At 47.3% G+C, this 21,580-nt stretch overlaps 1 protein-coding gene and 1 pseudogene across 1 annotated transcript; one reads left to right on the top strand and one right to left on the bottom strand.

Annotated features, from left to right (window-relative positions):
- Positions 1-26: 26 nt before the first annotated feature.
- Positions 27-7,469, top strand: Abhd8 (abhydrolase domain containing 8). Its single transcript, XM_057753181.1, has 5 exons — positions 27-234; positions 1,722-2,451; positions 5,419-5,589; positions 5,697-5,913; positions 6,840-7,469. The coding sequence occupies exons 2-5, from the start codon at positions 1,730-1,732 to the stop codon at positions 7,017-7,019; spliced, it is 1,290 nt and encodes a 429-aa protein (XP_057609164.1). The 5' UTR covers positions 27-234; positions 1,722-1,729; the 3' UTR covers positions 7,020-7,469.
- An 11,113-nt stretch (positions 7,470-18,582) lies between these two features.
- LOC130862849 (phospholipid hydroperoxide glutathione peroxidase-like) lies at positions 18,583-19,340 on the bottom strand (annotated as a pseudogene).
- Between the last annotated feature and the right edge of the window lie 2,240 nt (positions 19,341-21,580).

The raw sequence follows: 21,580 nt of genomic DNA, 5'->3' as shown, positions 1-21,580 counted from the left end.
CGAAATGCCCGTCCATCGGCTCGAGGCCCCGCCCACACTAGGTGGGACTTACGGGGCCGGTTTGCTGCGCGGCTGCAGGATGCCCCTGCGCTGACCGCCCCGGGCCTGCGCCTGCCCGCGCTAATGCGGCCGACCCCGCACCACCATGTAAGCGGCACCTGCAGGTGGATACTGGCTTTTCCGCCCGGGACCCCTGAGTCCTGCCTCGGGCCCCGGGCCCCTCAATAACCTCAGGTGAGCTGGATCTGTTCCCTTAGAAGCCATCAGGCTGCTGGGCCTCCACTTGGAGCAGGAGAAAACTGCCAACCTCTGCTTTCGCGCTGCTAGGATGCTGCGGAACCCCAGTGGCCTTGATCCCACTGCGGGGATGACTAGCGCCCGGGAAAAGCGGGTCGGGGTCTGGGAAGCAGGGCTGGCGCTGCGCTTTAGAAAGGCCTCCGCAGTCGGGGTTGCAGGGTCCTAAAGGTGGGGTGCACGGCCTGCTTTTCCTTTAGTGCTTCCAGGCCACCACAAGCCGGGTGGTCTGGATGCACTAAAGGAAAAGCATCACCCCAGCGGTGCTCAGGCCGTGAAGGAAGAATGAATCTGGCCCCATCCCCATGCCTCAGACAATGGGGGTGCGCTGCGCTGGTGTCCCTTGGAGTTATGTAACCGCCTGTGGTTGTCATGGACACGGCGGGGGGGGGGGCTGGCCAAGGGAACCGGATGGAGGCCCAGAAGCCCTCACTCAGGTCCTGCCTTCATCCTCCTGGCTGCCACTAGTGGTTGTGTTGCCACCCTTCAACACAGGGTACCAGGGTGCTGAGGGCAGCCTCTTCCAACCGTGCTCGTTGCTCTGTTAGCTCAAGTTCCCTCTCCTGGACCTGGCACCGGATAAAACCCCTGAGTCCCCATGGCCAACATCTGCCTTGGGCCTCATCTTTGTCGGGTCAGATTTGCAGCCTGAGGCCTGAGCTGGAAACCTTGACCCTTCAGGACAGAAGCCAAGCTTGGTGGTCTGTCATCTCAGCACCCAGGAGGGCACAAGGTTGAGACCAGCCTGGGCTTCAAAATGAAACCTATGTCAAAAGTACGGCGGTGATGGGGGTTCACACCACTTATGCCAACACTGGGAGAGGCAGAGGCAGGAGGTTTGCAAAGAGTGAGGCCAGTGTCTGGTCCAAGACTACAGACCAGGGCTGTTGTGTTCATGCATGCCTGTCACCTCAGAGCTTAGGGACATAGAGGTGGGAGGGTTGCACAGAGTTTGGGGTTCCCTGGCCTTTGGAGGCATTTGAGATATGGAGCGAAAGCAAGCACACTGCATGCCGAGCCTGCTACAGCTCCAGAGGTGACATCCCGAGCAAAGGCAGGCTGGGCAGCACAGGAATTTCCAAGCCAGCCTGGGCTTTGTGAGCTCCTTTCTCAAACCCAAGCAAGCAAATCAGCTTGCATGTATGCTCGCATAATTCAGTGTGTGAATAGAGGAATGCAAGCATGCTTGCTTGCATGCATGATTGCATGCAAAAGGCATGGATTTCTGAATAAATAGCTGATGGGATAAACTCCAGCTGGTAGGGCAAGGATGTCCTCAGGAATGGACATTTGCTTTAGCGTCCTCTCCTTCTGGAAGCCCCCCAATGCAGTATCAATGGACCCCCTAGAGGGGCCTCCAGGTCCTGCTTACCTGATGCCTGAGCAGAGCCCTGAGCAAGCCGCTGTCCCTTTCTCTCCGGCTCCAGGACACACCATGCTGACCGGGGTGACAGATGGTTTCTTCTGCTGCCTACTGGGGACACCCCCCAACGCGGTGCGGCCACTGGAGAGCGTTGAATCCAGCGACGGCTATACGTTTGTAGAAGTCAAGCCGGGCCGGGTGCTGCGGGTGAAGCATGCTGGTCCCGCGCTGATCCCCACACCGCCACCGCCGCCGCCACCCGAAGGCGATCCTGGGGTCAAGACGGGCCTCGTGCGTTGCCAGCGCCGCATCACGGTGTACCGCAATGGGAGGCTGGTGGTGGAGAATCTGGGCCGCGCGCCACGCGCAGACCTGCAAGGGCGCAGTGGCTCTGGGGACCCGCCCGCTGCTCTTGAGGTGGAACTGGCAGAGCCCGCAGGGGGCGACACCCGGGTCACCCCAGGCAGCGGGCGACGAAGGCGCCCCCGGCGTCCCAAGAGGACCATCCACATCGACTGCGAGCAGCGCATCACCAGCTGCAAGGGCGCGCAGGCTGACGTGGTGCTGTTCTTCATCCACGGTGTGGGAGGCTCTCTTGCCATCTGGAAAGAACAGCTGGACTTCTTTGTGCGACTTGGCTATGAGGTGGTGGCACCTGACCTGGCTGGTCACGGGGCCAGCTCCGCGCCGCAGGTGGCAGCTGCGTACACATTTTACGCACTTGCGGAGGACATGCGGGCCATCTTCATGCGCTACGCCAAGAAGCGCAATGTGCTCATTGGCCACTCTTACGGGTAAGACCTAGGGTGGGCTGCTCACAAAACATTCCCTTCCCCCTGGATATAGGCTGAGAAAGGGCCATCTGTAGTCCAGGCTAGCCTTAAAAGTCATTACGTAGCTGAGGCTGACCTTGAATTCCTGATCTACACCTCTAGGATTACAATGAAAGACTTCTATGCTACCCGACCCAACTGCCCTCCTTGCAAAATGTGATTGGGCTGGGATTGTGGCTCAGGGGTAGAGCACCCATCTAGAATCCTCCAGTGAGGAGATGGGGACATGGTTTAGTGATAGAACCCCTGCCTAGAATCCTCAGTGAGGAGGTAGGGGTGTGGCTCAGGGGTGGAGCCCCTGCCTAGAATCCCCCAGTGAGGGGCTGGGAGTAGCTTTGACACTATGGTCTCTGACCTAGCAAATGTTTGTCATTACTATCTGCCAGTGGGTGGCAGACGTGCATCATCTCTATACTCAGGAGCTGATGCCGGAAGATAGCTAAAAATTGAGGCCAGCCTGGGCTACCAAGTTATTTCCAACCTAGGGCTATACCTACGTAGCAAAAACCTCTGTTAAAGCCTGTTTTGCTGGCGCACGCTTTTAATCTCAACACTTGGAAGGCAGGCAGATCTCTGAGTTCAAGGCCAGCCTGGTCTACAGAGTGAGGTCCAGGTCAGCCAGAGCTACACAGAGAAACCCTGTCTTGAAAAATGAAAAAAAAAAAAAAAAGGAGGGGAGAAGGGGAGGTGGTTTGGGCATATACTCACCCCTCTTACACCAGAACTTCCAAGACCAAGGCAGGAGGATTGCTATGAATTCAAGACCAGCCAGGGAGGGCTACAGCTACAGAGTGAGACTTTTCTTTTTTCTTTCTTTCTTTCTTTTTTTTTTTTTTTTTGTTTTGAGACAGGGTTTCTCTGTAGCCTGTCCTGGAACTAGCTCTTGTAGACCACGCTGGTCTCGAACTCACAGAGATCCGCTTGGCTCTGCCTCCCGAGTGCTGGGATTAAAGGTGTGCACCACCACAACCCAGCTTCCTTTAAAAAAATTTTTTTTTATTACTTTATAAATAATACCATTCAAAATTTCCACTTCCTCCCCTCTTCTTACTTCCCTCCCACTCACCCTCTACATCCAGGCTTAGGAAGGTATGCATCCAAAGAGACTAGGATCCCAAAAAGCCAGGACATGCAGTAGAGACAAATCCCAGTGCCATTATCATTGGCTCCCCAGTCTGCCCCAATTGTCAGTCACATTCACAAGGTGAGACTTTGTCTCAAAAATAACAACATACATTGAAAGCGTGGTATGGCAGCCTTCACCTGCCATCCCAGCACTTGGGAGGTGGAGACAGAATCCAAATGTCCTGGTCACCCTCCGCAGCACAGCTCCCAGGCAAGCTTACCATACATGAGACCTGACATAATCAGGCGAGTGTACTTCCCCCAACAAAACCAAGGTTGGAGTGGCTTGGGTAGATACTGGGTGTGCACAAGGCCGTAGGTTCAATCCCCAGCATCTCCAGAAAGAAAGAGTTAATAAATATGACATTTATATTTTTAAACATTTATATCCCTAAATATGTCCTTAAACAATTAAAAACTGTTTTTTTTTTTTTATTTGAGATAGGGACTGTCTACATTGCTCAGGCTGTCCTAGAACTCACCATGTAGACCAGGCTGGCCTCAAATTCACAGAGATCCACCTGCCTCTGCCTCCTGGGTGCTACCATACCTAACCTAAAAATTAATTTTTAAAAGCTGGGCATAGTGGGTCATACCTATAATCTGAGACAGGGGCGTTGCTATGGTCTCAAAAATGTCTTTTTTAAAAAATTTATTGATTATGTATACAGTGTTCTGTCTGCATGTATGCCTGCATGCCAGAAGAGGGCACCAGATCTCATTACAGATGTGAGCCACCCTGCAGTTGCTGGGAATTGAACTCAGGACCTCTGGAAGAGCAGTCAGTGCTCTCAACCTCTGAGCCATCTCTCCAGCCCAAAACTGCCCTCATGTACGGGTAACTGTGGGCCAACATAGTGTGTGTGTCCTAGTAATCAGGCCCATTTCTGCATCTGTCCCTTCGGTCTGGAGCCTTCAAGCTATTAGCTGGCTGGACACAGTGATGAAGGCTGAGTTCAAGTTCAGCTTGGGCAATAGAGACTTGGTATCTTAGGAAGAGCAAAAGAGAAAGCCATGGGATGGAGCTGCCTGTAACCCCAGCGCTTCATGGCTGCGGCAGGAGGATTGCCATGAACTCCATGGTAGCCTGGGCTATACGATTAGGCTGTCTGGCAGAGGGCGGGAGATCTGTGAGTACTGCAGTTCTTTGGTACCAGTGATTCATCCAGCGCAGAGCTGTGGCATCAGTGCCTTTGGGTCTGCCCATGGCGTCCTCAGATGCTGAACAGAAAGACTGAAGGACCGCTGAGGGGGTTCCAGAATCCAGCTGCAGCCAGCAGGGCTAATCGCTCTCCCCTGCCGAATGTCAGTCTCTCTGTCTGTCAAAATGCTGCCACATGCCTTCTAGCAAGCACGGCCCCAGGAGGCACATTCCCAGTTGGGGTAACTTCAGAGTAAGAGACAGCCGAGGGCACTGTGTTCGTGATTACAGACAACCATGCAGATTATACAAGAGCTTGCCTGGGAGGCAGGCACATCTCTGAGCGTTCTGGGCCAGCCTAGTCTACACAGCCAGTCAAAGCTACATAGTGAAACCCTGTCTCAAACAATATCCCAAAACTTGCAGGGGTGCATGCTGTAGTCCCAGCTCCAGGAGGGCGCAGATAAGCCCTGTCGCTGTAGGCTGTGTGCGACTTCCCGAGGACTTGCTTCGAGAACCCAGGGCTAAGCCCAGAGTGCAAAAGCCCTGACTCCCATGGCCAGCGCTGTCTGTATACGGGCAGAGCATGGAGGGGCACCGCCTATGTCGGCCAGGCGGGCCTGCCTAGTGTCTGCTAACGGGCTCTCCCCTTCTGCCCCCAGTGTCTCCTTCTGTACTTTCCTGGCCCACGAGTACCCAGATCTTGTGCACAAAGTGATAATGATCAACGGCGGGGGCCCCACAGCTCTGGAGCCCAGCCTCTGCTCCATTTTCAACATGCCCACGTGCGTCCTGCACTGCCTGTCGCCCTGCCTGGCCTGGAGTTTCCTCAAGTGAGTGGGATCCGGGAGAGGGAGGGGTTCCTCATCTCAGAGCTGACTGGGGATCTGTAGCATTGGTCCCACGTGGTCAGGCTCCAAGGATATCTTTGCATCCCCAGGGCCGGCTTTGCTCGCCAAGGGGCTAAAGAGAAGCAGCTGTTGAAGGAGGGCAACGCATTCAATGTGTCCTCCTTCGTGTTACGGGCCATGATGAGTGGCCAGTACTGGCCGGAGGGCGATGAGGTCTACCACGCGGAGCTGACGGTGCCCGTGCTACTGGTGCACGGCATGCATGACAAGTTCGTGCCGGTGGAGGAGGACCAACGCATGGCTGAGGTAGGACCTGCAGTCTGGGACCACACGTGCCTGCTCCCCAACTGTGGAGAGGATCCAGGGTCACGGCCCTGGCATGGCTTAGGGGGTGAGTGTGGTCCCAAGACTCACATCCCGTTAGGATTCTGAGTAAGCATGACCTTTGGGAAACCTGGCTTTCTCTAATGGTGTGGCTGAGTGGGTGTGGACTCCCTAGAAGGGTGTAGCTTTCTGACTGCTGGGGTGGGCGAGGTCTCTGGACAAGGGTTTGGTTTATGAGTGGGTGTGGCTTCCATTGGTTAAAGTATCTGAATGCTGTGGCCTTTGGAAGGGTGTGGCCTCTAGACAGGTGTGTTTTTAGGTGGCGTGGATAATGCATGAGTGTGGTCCTGGGTGGGCTTGATTTTGTAGTGGGTGGATGTCGTCACAGGTAGGTAGGTGTGGTCTCTTAGGAGGCCCCCGCTTCTGGGCTGAGCCTGAAGGAGAAGATAGATGAGGGAACTTCTCTGGCAGGCATCCACAGCACTGCTGTCTCACCCAGGAAGTGGGTCCCTAATGCTGGAGGTGGTGGAGACAGGGGGTGGAGTACAGGATCTGGGTTTCTTAGTACTTGGGGCTGCTCAGGATGGGTATGCGGGAGGAACCGAGGAGGACTCTCACCCAGGGCTGGTCTGTCATCAGGATCCATTTGTGGACAGGGGAGGAGGGCAGAGTTTCCTTGGCATCCCCGAGTGGGGGGAGTCCAAGGAGGCTGCCCAGCACCCTACAACACATGATGTCCCCACAGCAACGACCCAACCCCAAGTGTCAGCAGAGCCAAGATTGAGATTACCCCAGGTATACTGTAGGTGCCCAATAGGTGTTGACCGAGCGAATGAATGCCTGGCGAGGTTCCAGCAGGGTGAGGCTAAAGGGTGGACTGCAGGAGGGACTTCCCTGTGTGCCTGCAGATCCTGCTGTTGGCCTTTCTCAAGCTCATCGAGGAAGGCAGTCACATGGTGATGCTGGAATGTCCCGAGACAGTGAACACGCTGCTGCACGAGTTCCTGCTGTGGGAGCCGGAGCCAGAGGCGGAGCCACAGCCTGAGCCACAGCCATTGCAGCCAGAGCCGACTCCAGGCGAGAAGTGACCAGCGGCTGCAGGCCTCCTGGATCTTGTGTAGCTAAGGTTCCCTTGGACAGGATATGGGCTGGATGGGTGGGGCCTCATGCCAATGGGCGGGGCCTATATAGACCACGCCCCAGGGCAGGCCGGCCATAGCCAGTGTTGGAGACTCAGTGCCCAGTGCAGCCACGCGTGGCTGTAGGGCGTGACCTTGTACAGAGCCCCCTCTCTGCCTTCCCAAGTCCCTGATGCTGCAGCGGGTGGGCTGCCACCCCGCTGGATCTTTCCCTCCGCTGTGCTCCACTTCGTACCTGGAATCCCCCAGGGGAGCTCTGGGGAAGGGTTCCCATTCAGTCCGGGTGGACCTGCTGCATTGCCTGCATTCGTTGGGACGGGGAGCTGGCACCCAAGGAGGGAGGGGCCCGAGCCACAAATACCCCACATGGCAACTTGTAACTCAATTAAAAAAAGTGACAATCCAAAGTGGCTCCAATTCGTGATTCTGCCTCAGCATCTCAAGGGCTGAGATGATGTGCAAGTAGCTTTCTCTCTCTCTCTCTCTCTCTCTCTCTCTCTCTCTCTCTCTCTCTCTCTCTCTCTCTCTCTCTCTCCTCTCTCCCTTGCCCCTCCCCCCTCCTTCCTCTCTCCATGTTTGCTTTCCTGGGACGACCATACCTGGTGAGACAAGGTTTCTCTGAGTAAACCTGGCTGTCCTGAAACTTGCTCTGTAGAGCAGGCTGGCCTTGAATTCACAGAGATCTGCCTGCTTCTGCCTCCTGAGTGCTGAGATCAAAGGTATGTGCCATCACTGCCCAGCTCACTGATATCTTTTAGTGGGCTGAGAATGATTATAAGTAGGCACTATGAAGGCAATTTTTTCCTCTATCCTGTTCTTGTAACGACATTGTGAAGAAACAGTCTTTTAAATCAATCGGCATGATAGATTGTCCTTTCGCTAATAGCCCAATGTCTGAATTACTTTATTTATAGCTCTTAGATATTTCTCCATTTTCCAGATTTGTTTTTAATAACAAATACAGGAGATTTCCAAGGACTGGCCAGTTCTTCGATACATTGAACATTTAGCTGCTCCTGTACCCACTGTTCTAGGGCTGTGGTTTCTCTGAAGTCACAGACCATTCATTGTTCCACCCAAACAGGTCAGTTAACCCTTTAAAGGCAGGGCTGTTGATACCTTTGAAAGACCAGCAGCCGTTGTGACCTGTTTATGTACAACCTGACCAGTCAGTGACTTCATTATAGTACTTTTAAAATATTTTCCCAAGAAAGATATGTTAGTTTAGGGTTTGTTTCTGAGATTGGGGGAATATTAATCTGAGTATTTCATTGCTGTGACAAATCATGTCCCCATAAATTCTTTGCTATGTTAGCCACATATGTCTTTAATTTTCCTCTCTGTCCTTCTGGACAGAGACAAATCCCAGTGCCATTATCATTGGCTTCTCAGTCTGCCCCAATTGTCAGTCACATTCAGAGGGTCCTGTTTGATCTCATGCTCGTTCAGTCCCAGTCCAGCTGGATTTGAACAGGCACACTGTCTCAGTGGGTGAACCAACCCCTCATGGTCCTGACTTCCTTGCTCATCTTCTCCCTCCTGCTCTTCAACTGGACCTTAGGAGCTCAGTCCAGTGCTATGATGTGGGTCTCTGTCTCTATCTCCATCTGTCGCCGGATGAAGGTTCTATAGTGATATTCAGGATAGTCATCTTCTAAAGCTGTTCTATCATTCAAGCAGTATGGGTATTTTTTTTTTTTTTTACAGTAGGCATTAGGTCCTTTAATTTTTCTAGGGAGGAGTTTCCCCCACAGTGAATGGTTGAACCAGATTTTTCTTTCAATTTTTTTTATTATTTATTTATTTTTCTTCTTTTTTAATTAAAATTTCCAACTGCTCCCCGTTTCCCATTTCCTCCCCCTCCTCCCACATATTGCCCCCTCCCCCCGCTCCCCTCCCCCTATCCCCACTCCACTTCTCCTCCCCCTAGTCCACTCCCCCTCCCTCTCGATACTGAAGAGCAGTCCAAATTCCCTGCTCTACAGGAAGACCAAGGTCCTCCCACTTCTATCTAGGTCCAGGAAGGTGAGCATCCAAACAGGCTACGCTCCCACAAAGCCAGTTCATGTATTAGGATCAAAACCTAGTGCCATTGTCCTTGGCTTCTCATCAGCCTTCATTGTCCGCCTTGTTCAGAGAGTCCAGTTTCAACCCATGCTTATTCAGTCCCAGTCCAGCTGGCCTTGGAGAGCTCCCAATAGATCAGTTCCACTGTCACAGTGGGTGGGTGCACGCCTCGTGGTCCTGATTTCCTTGCTCATGTTCTCCCTCCTTCTGCTCCTCATTTGGACCTTAAGAGCTCAGACGGTTGATCCAAATTGGGTCTCTGTCTCTCTCTCGATCCATCGCCAGATGAAAGTTCCTGTGCCATTCTCCTTGGCCTCTCGTCAGCTCTCATTGTCCACCACATTCAGAGAGTCCGGTTTTATCCCATGTTTTTTTCAGTAGCAGTCCAGCTGGCCTTGGTGAGCTCCCAATAGATCGGCCCCCCTGCCTCAGTGGTTGGGTGCACCCCTCATGGTCCTGACTTCCTTGTTCATGTTCTCTCTCCTTCTGCTCCTCATTATAACCTTGGGAGCTCAGTCCGGTGCTCCAGTGTGGGTCTCTGGCTCTATCTCCATCCATCGCTAGATGAAGGTTCTATGGCGATATGCAAGATATTCATCAGTATGATTATAGGATAGGTTCATTTCAGGTTCCCTATCCTCAGGTGCCCCAATGAACTAACTGGGGACATTGCCCTGGGCATCTGGTAGCCATTCCAAGTTCAAGTCTCTTGCCAACCCTTAGGTGGCTCCCTTACCTAAGGTATGAGTTTCCCTGCTCCCCTATCTAACCTTCCTTTAACCCCAATCACCCCGATTCCCCCAGTTCCCCTCATCCTCTCCTTCACACTTCTCTCTCCCCATCTCCCCTCATCCCCATCCCACCCCACCCCCCAAGATTCCAATTTTTTGCCCATCAATCTTGTCTATTTCCCATAGCTGGGAGGATATCTATATGTTTTTCCTTGGGTTTACCCTCTTGTTTAGCTTCTTTAGGATCACAAATTATAGACTCAGTGGCCCCTATCCATGGCTAGAAACCAATTATGAGTGAGTACATCCCATGATCTTCTTTTTGGGTCTGGGTTACCTCACTCAGGATCGTATTTTCTATTTCCATCCATTTGCATGCAAAATTCGAGAAGTCATTGTTTTTTACTGCAGAGTAGTACTCTAATGTATATATATTCCACACTTTCTTCATCCATTCTTCTATTGAAGGGCATCTAGGTTGCTTCCAGGTTCTGGCTATTACAAATAATGCTGCTATGAACATAGTTGGACAAATGCTTTTGTCATATGATAGGGCATCTCTTGGGTATATTCCCAAGAGTGCTATTGCTGGGTCCAGGGGTAGGTTGATCCCAATTTTTCTGAGAAACCGCCACACTGATTTCCAAAGTGGTTGCACAAGTTTGCAGTCCTACCAGCAATGGATGAGGGTACCCCTTTCTCCACAACCTCTCCAGCAAAGGCTATCCTTGGTGTTTTTGATTTTAGCCATTCTGACAGGTGTAAGATGATATCTCAAAGTTGTTTTGATTTGCATTTCTCTGATCGCTAAGGAGGTTGAGCATGACCTTAAGTATCTTTTGGCCATTTTAACTTCTTCTGATGAGAATTCTCTGTTCAGTTCAGTGCCCCAATTTTTTTTTTTTTTTTGGTTTTTCGAGACAGGGATTCTCTGTGGTTTTGGAGCCTGTCCTGGAACTAGCTCTTGTAGACCAGGCTGGTCTCGAACTCACAGAGATCCACCTGCCTCCGCCTCCCGAGTGCTGGGATTAAAGGCGTGCGCCACCACTGCCCTGCCAGTGCCCCATTTTTTAATTGGGTTAATTATCCTTTTAAAGTCTAGTTTCTTGAGTTCTTTATATATTTTGGAGATCAGACCTTTGTCTGTAGCGGGGTTGGTGAAGATCTTCTCCCAGTCAGTAGGCTGCCTTTTTGTCTTAATGACAGTGTCCTTTGCTTTACAGAAGCTTCTCAGTTTCAGGAGGTCCCATTTATTCAATGTTGCCCTTAATGTCTGTGCTGCTGGGGTTATACATAGGAAGCGATCTCCTGTGCCCATATGTTGTAGGGTACTTCCCATTTTCTCTTCTATCAGGTTCAGTGTGTTCAGATTGATATTGAGGTCTTTGATCCATTTGGACTTGAGTTTTGTGCATGGTGATAGATATGGGTCTATTTTCATTCTTCTACAGGTTGACATCCAATTGTGCCAGCACCATTTGTTGAAGATGCTTTCTTTCTTCCATTGTATACTTTTAGCTCCTTTATCGAAAATTAGTTGTTCATAGGTTTGTGGGTTAAAATCCGGGTCTTCTATACGATTCCATTGGTCGACTGCTCTGTTTTTATGCCAGTACCACGCTGTTTTCATTACTGTAGCTCTGTAATAGAGTTTGAAGTCAGGGATGGTAATGCCTCCAGAAGTTCCTTTATTGTATAAGATTGTTTTGGCTATCCTGGGTTTTTTGTTTCTCCATATAAAGTTGATTATTGTCCTTTCAAGATCTGTGAAGAATTTTGATGGGATTTTAATGGGGATTGCATTGAATCTATAAATTGCCCTTGGTAGAATTGCCATTTTTACTATGTTGATCCTCCAAATCCAGGAGCAAGGGAGATCCTTCCATTTTCTGGTATCCTCTTCAATTTCTTTCTTCAATGCCTTAAAGTTCTTGTCAAATAGATCTTTCACTTCCTTGGTTAGAGTTACCCCAAGATATTTTATGCTTTTTGTGGCTATCGTGAAAGGTGATGATTCTCTTATTTCCCTCTCTGCTTCCATATCCTTTGTGTATAAGAGGGCGACTGATTTTTTGGAGTTGATCTTGTATCCTGCCACATTACTAAAGGCGTTTATCAGCTGTAGGAGTTCTTTGGTGGAGTTTTTGGGGTCGCTAATGTACACTATCATATCATCTGCAAATAATGCAAGTTTAACTTCTTCCTTTCCAATTTGAATTCCCTTTATCCCCTTATGTTGTCTTATTGCTATTGCTAAAACTTCGAGAACTATATTGAAGAGGTATGGAGAGAGTGGACAGCCTTGGCGTGTTCCTGATTTTAGTGGGATGGCTTTAAGTTTCTCTCCATTTAATTTGATATTAGCTGTCGGCTTGCTGTATATAGCTTTAATTAAATTTAGGTATGACCCTTGTATCCCTAATCTCTCCAAGACTTTTATCATAAAGGGATGTTGAATTTTGTCAAATGTTTTTTCAGCGTCTAATGAAACGATCATATGGTTTTTTCTTTCAGTTTATTTATATGATGGATTACATTGATAGATTTGCATATGTTAAACCAGCCCTGCATCTCTGGTATGAAGCCTACTTGATCATAATGGATAATTTTTCTAATGTGTTCTTGGATTCGGTTTGCCAGAATTTTGTTGAGGATTTTTGCGTCGATGTTCATGAGTGAGATTGGCCTGTAATTTTCTTTCTTGGTTGGGTTTGTGTGGTTTTGGTATCAGAGTTACTGTAGCTTCATAAAAGGAATTTGGCAATGACTCTTCTGTTTCTATATTGTGAAATACCTTAAGGAGTATAGGTATTAGGTCTTCTTGGAAGTTCTGGTAGAATTCCGCATTGAAACCATCTGGTCCTGGACTTTTTTTGGAAGGGAGGTTTTTGATAACCGCTTCTAATTCTTCACGACTAACAGGTCTATTTAGGTTGTTCACCTGGTCCTGGTTTAACTTTGGTATATGGTATTTATCTAAAAAAGTGTCCATTTCTTTTACATTTTCCAGTTTTGTGGCATACAGGCTTTTGTAGTAATATCTAATGATTCTCTGAATTTCCTCTGTGTCTGTGGTTATGTCTCCCTTTTCATTTCTGATCTTATTAATTTGCAAATTCTCTCTCTGCCGTTTGATTAGTTTGGATAGGGGTTTATCAATCTTGTTGATTTTCTCCAGGAACCAGCTTTTTGATTTATTGATTCTTTCAATTGTTTTCTGTGTTTCTATTTTGTTGATTTCAGCCCTCAGTTTGATTATTTCCAGTCTTCTACCCCTTCTAGGTGAGTCTGCTTTTTTTTTTTCTCGAGCTTTCAGGTGGGCTGTTAAGTCTCCAATGTGTGCTTTCTCTGTTTTTTTTAAGTGGGCAGTTAGTGCTATGAACTTTCCTCTCAGGACTGCTTTCATAGTGTCCCATAGGTTTGAGTATGTTGTTTCTTTATTTTCATTGTCTTCAAGGAAGACTTTAATTTCTTTCTTTATTTCTTCCTTAATCCAGGTATGGTTCAGTAGTTGACTATTCATTTTCCATGAGTTTGTAGGCTTTCTGGGGGTAGCATGTTGCTGAATTCCAGCTTTAATCCATGGTGATCTGATAAGATACAGGTGGTTATTAATTTTTTTTTTGTAACTGTGAATGTTTGCTTTGTTACCGAGTATGTAGTCGATTTTTGAGAAGGTTCCATGAGCTGCAGAGAAAAAGGTATATTCTTTCCTATTTGGGTGGAATATTCTATAGATGTCTGTTAAGTCCATTTGATTCATTACCTCCATTAATTCTCTTATTTCTCTGTTAAGTTTCTGTCTAATTGGCCTGTCCCTTGGTGAGAGAGGAGTATTAAAGTCTCCTACTATTAATGTGTGCGGTTTGATGGCTGCGTTGAGTTTTAACAGTGTTTCTTTTACGTACGTGGGTGCTTTTATATTAGGGGCATAGATATTCAGGATTGAGATTTTATCCTGATGAATTGTTCCTGTTATGAGTAGAAAATGTCCCTCTCCATCTCTTCTGATTGATTTAAGTTTGAAGTCAACTTTGTTAGAAATTAATATGGCCACACCTGCTTGTTTCCTAGGTCCATTTACTTGATAAGCCTTATCCCAGCCCTTTACTCTGAATAGGTGCCTGTCTTTGTGGTTGAGGTGTGTTTCTTGTAAACAGCAGAATGTTGGATCCTGTTTTCATATCCAATCTCTTAGTCTGTGCTTTTTTATAGGTGAGTTGAGTCCATTGACATTAAGTGATATTAATGACCAGTGGTTGTTAACTCCGGTCATTTTTTTTAGTAGTAGATTTTGTGTGTTTCCCTTCTTTGAGATGTGCTGGTAAAGGGTCTCTAGATGTCTGAGTTACTGTGGTCATAGTTGGACTCCTTGATTAGTGATTTTCCTTCTATTACTTTCTGTAAGGCTGGATTTGTGGCTACGTATTGTTTAAATTTGTTTTTATCCTGGAAAATTTTGTTTTCTCCATTTATAGTGAACGAAAGCTTGGCTGGGTATAGTAGTCTGGGCTTGCATCCATGGTCTCTTAGTTTCTGCAGTACATCTATCCAGGACCTTCTGGCTTTCATGGTTTCCATAGAGAAGTCAGGTGTAAGTCTGATAGGTTTACCTTTATAAGTAACTTGGCCTTTTTCCTTTGCTGCTCTTAGTATTCTTTCTTTATTCTGTATGCTTTGTGTTTTGATTATTATATGGCGAGAGGATGTTTTTTTTTTTTTGATCCAGCCTATTCGGTGTTCTGTATGCTTCTTGAACTTTCATAGGTATATCTTTCTTTAGGTTTGGAAAGTTTTCTTCTATAATTTTATTAAATATATTTTCTGGACCGTTGAGCTGCGCTTCTTCTCCTTCTTCTATTCCTATTATTCTTAGGTTTGGTCTTTTTATTGTGTCCCATATTTCCTGAATGTTTTGTGATGAGAATTTGTTGGCCTTGCTGTTTTCTTTGATCAGCGTGTTTATTTTCTCTATGGTATCTTCAGAATCTGAGATTCTTTCTTCTATCTCTTGTATTCTGTTGGTTATGCTTGCTTCTGTAGTCTCTATTCGTTTACCTAGATTTTCCCTGTCCACTGGCCTTCTGTTTGTGTTTTCTTCTTTGCCTCCATTTCAGTTTTTAAGTCTTGAACTGTTTCCATTATCTGATTGTTTTTCCTTGGTTTCCTAGGGTATCATTCACTGATTTACTCAATTCTTCAAACTTTCTGCTATACTTCTCATCCATTTCTATAAGGGCATTTTTTACATGCTGTTTAAGGGCGCCAATCACTTTCATAAAGTCAGTTTTATCTACTTCTTCATGATTAAGGTGTTCATGTCCTCCTGTTGTGAGGTCGCTGGATTCAGGTGGTTTCATATAGTTTTTCAGATTGTTGGGTGAATTATTGCATTGGCGCCTGCCCATCTCTTTCTCCAAATGCTCCCCTATGGATCTTCTTTTACCGGATCAGGTCTCCTTGCCTACTGATGTACCTTCCCAGTGATGGCACCCTGCAGTGATAGCTCTCCTGGTGCTCCAGTGATGTCTCTCCTGGTACCAATATCAGATCTCCGTGCCCAACGACGACTCTCCTGGTACCCAGATTAGCTCTCCCACTGATGGCTCTCCTGGTGCTAAGATCAGATCTCCTTGCAGGTTGGGTAGTTCGTAAACAAAGCTCCTACCTTGCTTGGTGCAGGCAGGCCAGTGAACCAAAGGAAGTATCGCCGGCCTACTTGCCCTGAGGATTTGCCCCCAGCGCCAGACAGACTGAGCTGGATGGTGTTATGTGCCCAAAGAGGAAAGGGGGCAGAAGGAAGAAAGGTTCTGGATGCAAGCTGGGTGGGACAAGAAGAGAGAGGCAGTATGCAGGGTGTAGAGCCCCTGCAGGGAGCCCAGGGTGTATAGGGTGGGGGATGAGGAACTTCAGAGTTCCCTGTCCAGGGCTGCTTCCGCCGCCGCCGGTCACAAACTCACCCCGCTGCTGTCTCTCCTGGTGCCTAGATCAGATCTCCATGCAGGTTGGGTAGATTGTAAAAAAAGGCCTTACCTTGCTTGGTGCGGGCAGGCTGGAGAAACAAAGGAAGTCTCGCCTGCCTACTTGCCCTGAGGATTTGCCCCCAGCGCCAGACAGACTGAGCTGGATGGTGTTATGTGCCCAAAGAGGAAAGGGGGCAGAAGGAAGAAGGGTTCTGGATGCAATTTGGGTGGGACAAGAAGAGAGAGGCAGTATCTTGAACCAGATTTGACATGGGGCCTGCGAGAGGCCTCCCAATTCATTTCCCAATGGCAGAGGGTTACCTTGTCTGTCCCTTGTTGATCTGCGTTCATTGGTCCAGTATTGGCCTTTGCTGTACCTTCTGCATACTCCAAAAGGCCTTTTGTTAGGAATCTCTAGAAAAATCATTATTTCTAATGTCCTGCTCACAATCCCTTTTTAGATGACCTTGTTTACCACAATTAAAACATATGACATTTTAATTTTTCATCAATCCTTTTTTGGAAATCACCTCTCATATCCAAGCATCATGGTTATGAGAGTCAATATTGACTGCATATTATATCGATTCCTCTATGGGGTTATATTTTCTTTAAAGACCTTCTCTGCATATTATATCCATTCCTCTATGGGGTTATATTATCTTTAAAGACCTAATTACCCTTTTGTGTTGTGAATTAGCAGTTTTAAAGCCAATGATTCAATTAATATTCATCTGACTTTTGGATCTGAGATTGTTCAATTTACAGCTGAAGTCAATCTTTGCAAAAATTTACTGAAAGTTTCTTTTGGGCTTTGTATAATTTTAATAAATGGTCCATTCCTCTTTCCTGATTTTTGAATCTTGTCCCAAGCATTCAAAGCTGTTGTACCACATATGGACAAGGTGTGATCATCAAATGTAACCTGTCTTTGAACATCAGCATGATGGCTCTCACCAAGGACTGATCTTCAGAAATCTCATAACCTCTAGCCCTACCATGCTGTTCAATAGCCCTAGCTTCATCTCTCCGCCAAGTGTTTTGCTGTAGCTGAGGACTATACTCCAATACTGCTGTAACTAGCTATTTCCAGTCTTGTGGAATAAGGTGAATGCATGCCATAGGAAACTATTACTCCCTTCAACCCCTTCAAGTCTAACATCTCTATAGACTCCAAGTGAACCTCTGCATAGCCTTGCGATACCTGCCATCTGATGGCCATTCTTGAATGGTAACCGGATAAAATAAGGTTGGCTTTCTAATAACCTTGGGTCATTCCCCTTCAGTTTCATAATGCCATGGTGTGATGACTTCTGCTCTAAACGCCTCTGTGTGTGAACATTTTTCTTAGTTCTATTAGTTTGTCTTCCTGCAGATTTTTTTTTGGTCAGTTTTTTTTATTTGGCACTGACAGCAAACAACTTTTTTAGGGATAAAATGAGAATTACCAAATTGATAACTGACATCGTGTCAATCCCAGCTAAGTCGATTATCCCTTAATTGTTCCATTTTCAAACCATCCATTGTAGAACTATACAGAGAACCATCTCTCTGTATTATAATGTTTTCCATTTTTAATATGGGCAAAAAATCCCTCTTCAATCTCCTCTCCTTTTAAAAATCCAATTCCCTCCTTTAAGACCCCAGTGGTCTCAACAGATCTGCTGATGATGTCAGCGACATGCGAGGCTGGCTGTCACTGCGTAGCACGTCTGGACTGGGAACACAGGTGGTGCACAGGACAACTGCTACTGATCTCATGCCAGAAGCCTGAGGAGGGGGCCCAGGGAAAGCCCATGACCCACAGGGAAAAGGAGCCAAAGAGCCAGCCATCTGAAAGGAGGACACAGAGAGCAGCAAATGCAGCATGCGTGATGAGGGCAGGAAGTGAGAACCCAGAGCTGCTTGAAGGCAGAGCTGGCTGGTGGTGAGAGCTAACTCCTGCGGCATTAGGAGCCCAGGCACCTGTGGAGACTGCTGGAGAGAGGTCACAACAGGGAAATCCCAGACTCTCTCAGAGGACTCAGGGGCATAAAAGGAGAAGCCAGTCCGTGTTGTGATGACTTTGTTAGGTGCAGTTCCTGTGTGCAGCTCTAGTGGGTGCCAGAGACTGCAAAAGCATGGATATCTGGTGAGTTCATGTCCCAGGTGGATGCCAGGTGAAGTGTTAATTTAATTAGTCATATCAATAAAAAAAAAACGAGGAGTCAGATATCAGGTTAAAAACCTGAAAGATCAGAGAAGTAGGGCAGCAGCCACAGTCACTGCCTACTGCTGTGGGACAATGCTCTTGTACCCTGTAAAGATTTGTCACTTGTATTGATTTAATAAAAATGCTGATTGGCCAGTAGCCAGGCAGGAAGTATAGGTGGAGCAACCAGGAAAGGAGAGAATTCTGGGAAGAGGAGAGACTCAGTCTGCAGTCATTACCCAGATGCAGAGGACACAAGATGAGAATGCCTCACTGATAAAGGGTACCAAACCATGTGGCTAACACAGACAAGAATTATTGGTTAATGTAAGATGTAAGAGTTAATTAACAAGAAGCCTGAGCTAATAGACAACAAGTTTATAATTAATGTAGGCCTCTGTGTGTTTCTTTGGGACTGAATGGCTGTGGGACCAGGCAGGACAGAAACCTCTGTCAACATCCTACTTCTCTGTTTTCTCCATCCAAAAGGGCCGAGGTCCTCTCTCTACCTTGCCTTCCTACTTTCTATCTCCTCCCAGTCTTTTTTTTTTTTTTTCGTGTTTCAACATTTTATTCCCACAAGGCAGCCAAGGTAAAGCTCGAGCCCAGGCCACAGGCCTCGGGACCTTCCTCCGGTGGGTGCACGCCAGGTCCTCAGGACTGCCCCACCAGCAAGCTGGTTTGCAGGCAGGCCGTCATGAGTGCCAGGGTAGAAGGCTCCAGGGGTCACAGGGCAGAGGGGCTCGGTGGGGGCACACACTTGTAGGGCTAGAGATAGCACGGCAGGTCTTTCTCTATCACCAGGGGCTCCTCCATGGGACCATAGCGCTTCATCACGCAGCCATTCTTATCGATGAGAAACTTGGTAAAGTTCCATTTGATGGCATTTCCCAGCATGCCCCTGCCCTTGGGCTGGACTTTCATCCATTTCCACAGTGGGTGGGCATCGTCCCCATTTACACAGATCTTGCTGTACATGTCAAACTTGACATCGTAGCCGGCTGCAAACTCCTTGATTTCTTGATTACTTCCTGGTTCCTGCTTCCTGAAATGGTTGCAGGGGAAGGCCAGGATTCGTAAACCACACTCAGCATATCGGGCATGCAGATCGACTAGCTGAGTGTAGTTTACGTCGGTTTTGCCTCATGGTGAGGCCACGTTGGTGATGATACAAATGAAACCCTTGTACTTATCCAGGCAAACCATGTGCCCGTCGATGTCCTTGGCTGAGAATTCGTGCATGGAGCGCGCACAGTGCCAATCATCACGGGACGCGCACATGGTGCCTGCAAGGCCTGGAGCAGCAAAAGCCCTGCACAGTAGTGCGGGCTTCAGTAAGCGCTCCTCCCAGTCTTAATATTCCAAATCTCTCTGGTTAATTTTGGTCAGCTAGTGGTTGACCCTGACCTCTGACTCCAAGCAAGCTTTATTTGTCAGAGAACAGTCAAAATACCACACAACAGACCATGGCAACTCTTAAAAGGGATAGCTGGCTTACATTTTGGAGATTTAGTTCATTATTATTGTGGTGGGAAGAAAAGCAGCATGCAGGCAGATATGGTATTGGAGAAGGAGCGGAAAGTTCTTACATCTTGACTCATGGGCAACAGGAAGTGTTCTGAGACACTGTGTGTGGATTGAGCATATATGAGACCTCAAGGCCCACCTCCACAGTAACAAACTTCCTCCAACAAGAACACATCTCCCTTTGGAGGCCATTTTCATTCTAACTACTGCATTCCACTCCATGGCCCCCAAAAGCTCGTAGCCATAACATGATGCAAACATACATTCACTCCTGCTTCAAAAGTTCCCAGTCTATCACAGTCTCAAGAATATTTTTTAATATTTATTTATTTATTATGTATACAATATTCTGTCTGTGTGTATGCCTGCAAGCCAGAAGAGGGCACCAGACCCCATTACAGATGGTTGTGAGCCACCATATGGTTGCTGGGAATTGAACTCAGGACCTTTGGAAGAGCAGGCAATGCTCTTAACCTCTGAGCCGTCTCTCCAGCCCTCAAGAATATTTTAAAGTCTAAAATCAAAAGTCTCTTCTAAGATTCATGCAATCTCTTGATTGTAATCACCTCAAAAATTAAAATAAAAAACCCAGATCACTTACTTCCAACATGCAATGGCACAGGATATACATTACCATTCCAAAACACAAGGTAGGGAACATAGTGAGGAAACACTGGATGAAAGCAAGACCAAAAAACAGCTGGGCAAACTCTGCATCTCCATGTCTGATGTCAAAGAGCTCTTCAGATCTCCAGCTCCTTTCAGCTTTGTTGACTGCAACACTTCTTTCTCTTGGTCTGGTTTCACTTCTTGTTAGCAAATATTTCATGATTCTGGCATCTCCGAGGTAATCCAGGCTTCACCTTCAGCGCTTCATGCAATGGCCTCTCTAGGTCTCTATGCAGGGACACCCTGACACGTGTCTGGCCTCAGTGGCTTTCCTCAGTTGTGGAGACAAATTCCATAACACTTTCTTCTATTCTTAACTCCAGAACCATGTGGCAGAAACTGCCAAGTTCTGCTGCTTACTGGGGTTGAAACACAGTCCCCTCGTTCAATTCCATCTTCACCAAATTTCTTTTCTTGATGATTTTCTTCACTGCCTAAGCTTGACTGTTCTAAAACTTGCTCTGTAGACCAGGCTGACCTCAGACTCAGAGATCCTCCAGTCCCTGATTTCTGAGTGCTAGAATTAAAGCCACCACACCTGGCTCTAAGCCTTTAATTCCTTTTCACAAGTTGGATACTTAGTTGAGTTGGGATCTTGCCCCAAGGTCACCACTTCTTTTATTTCAGTTCTTCATCTGTTTATCTCCTTGAACACAGAACTTAGCTACATTCCACTTCCTGGTGTCCCTTTCCTCAGACTGCACATTATGCATTTTTATTTGCTCAGCTTGCTCCTTTTCATTATAAATCATCATCAGAGTTAACACTAATTACCACACAACAGAGTCTATACTAGGCTATTTTCAACTATGTTCATAGCAGCACTATTTGTAATAGCCAGAACCTGGACATTTTTAATAAATAAATAAATTAAATAAAAATAAAAAGTATAATTTATTTATTTTAATTTATATGCACTGATGTTTTGCCTGCGTGTGTCTGTGTGAAGATGCTGAATCCCCAGTTCAGCTGTGAGCTACCATGTGGATGCTGGGAACTGAACCTGGATCCCCCAGAAGAGCAGTCAGTGCTCTTATCTGCTGAGCCATTTCTGAAGCCCTACTAGGCTGCTCTGAGATTTCCACTACCAAAGGAATTAATCCAAAACTATCCACTTTAGCCTCAGGCAGACCATTTAGACAAGGCAAAAAGCAGCCACATTCTTCAGCAAAATAGCACAAAAGTGGTCTGTAAGCCACACAATAACACTCTCCTTCCCTGGAACCACTTGAGCAAGCCCCACAGTTCACGTCACAGTCAGCACTGCTGTCTTCCATGCGCCTACTCTAAGTGCTGCCCACTGAACAGCACTTACATTATTCCACCACTTTCCTAACCCAAATTCCCAGTTTCTCTAAACAA

This window comes from Chionomys nivalis, chromosome 20 (genome assembly GCF_950005125.1).
Source record: "Chionomys nivalis chromosome 20, mChiNiv1.1, whole genome shotgun sequence".
NCBI classification, from domain to species: domain Eukaryota; kingdom Metazoa; phylum Chordata; class Mammalia; order Rodentia; family Cricetidae; genus Chionomys; species Chionomys nivalis.
Note: the sequence above shows the minus strand (reverse complement) of the source record. Positions and strands in the feature narration are given on the sequence as shown.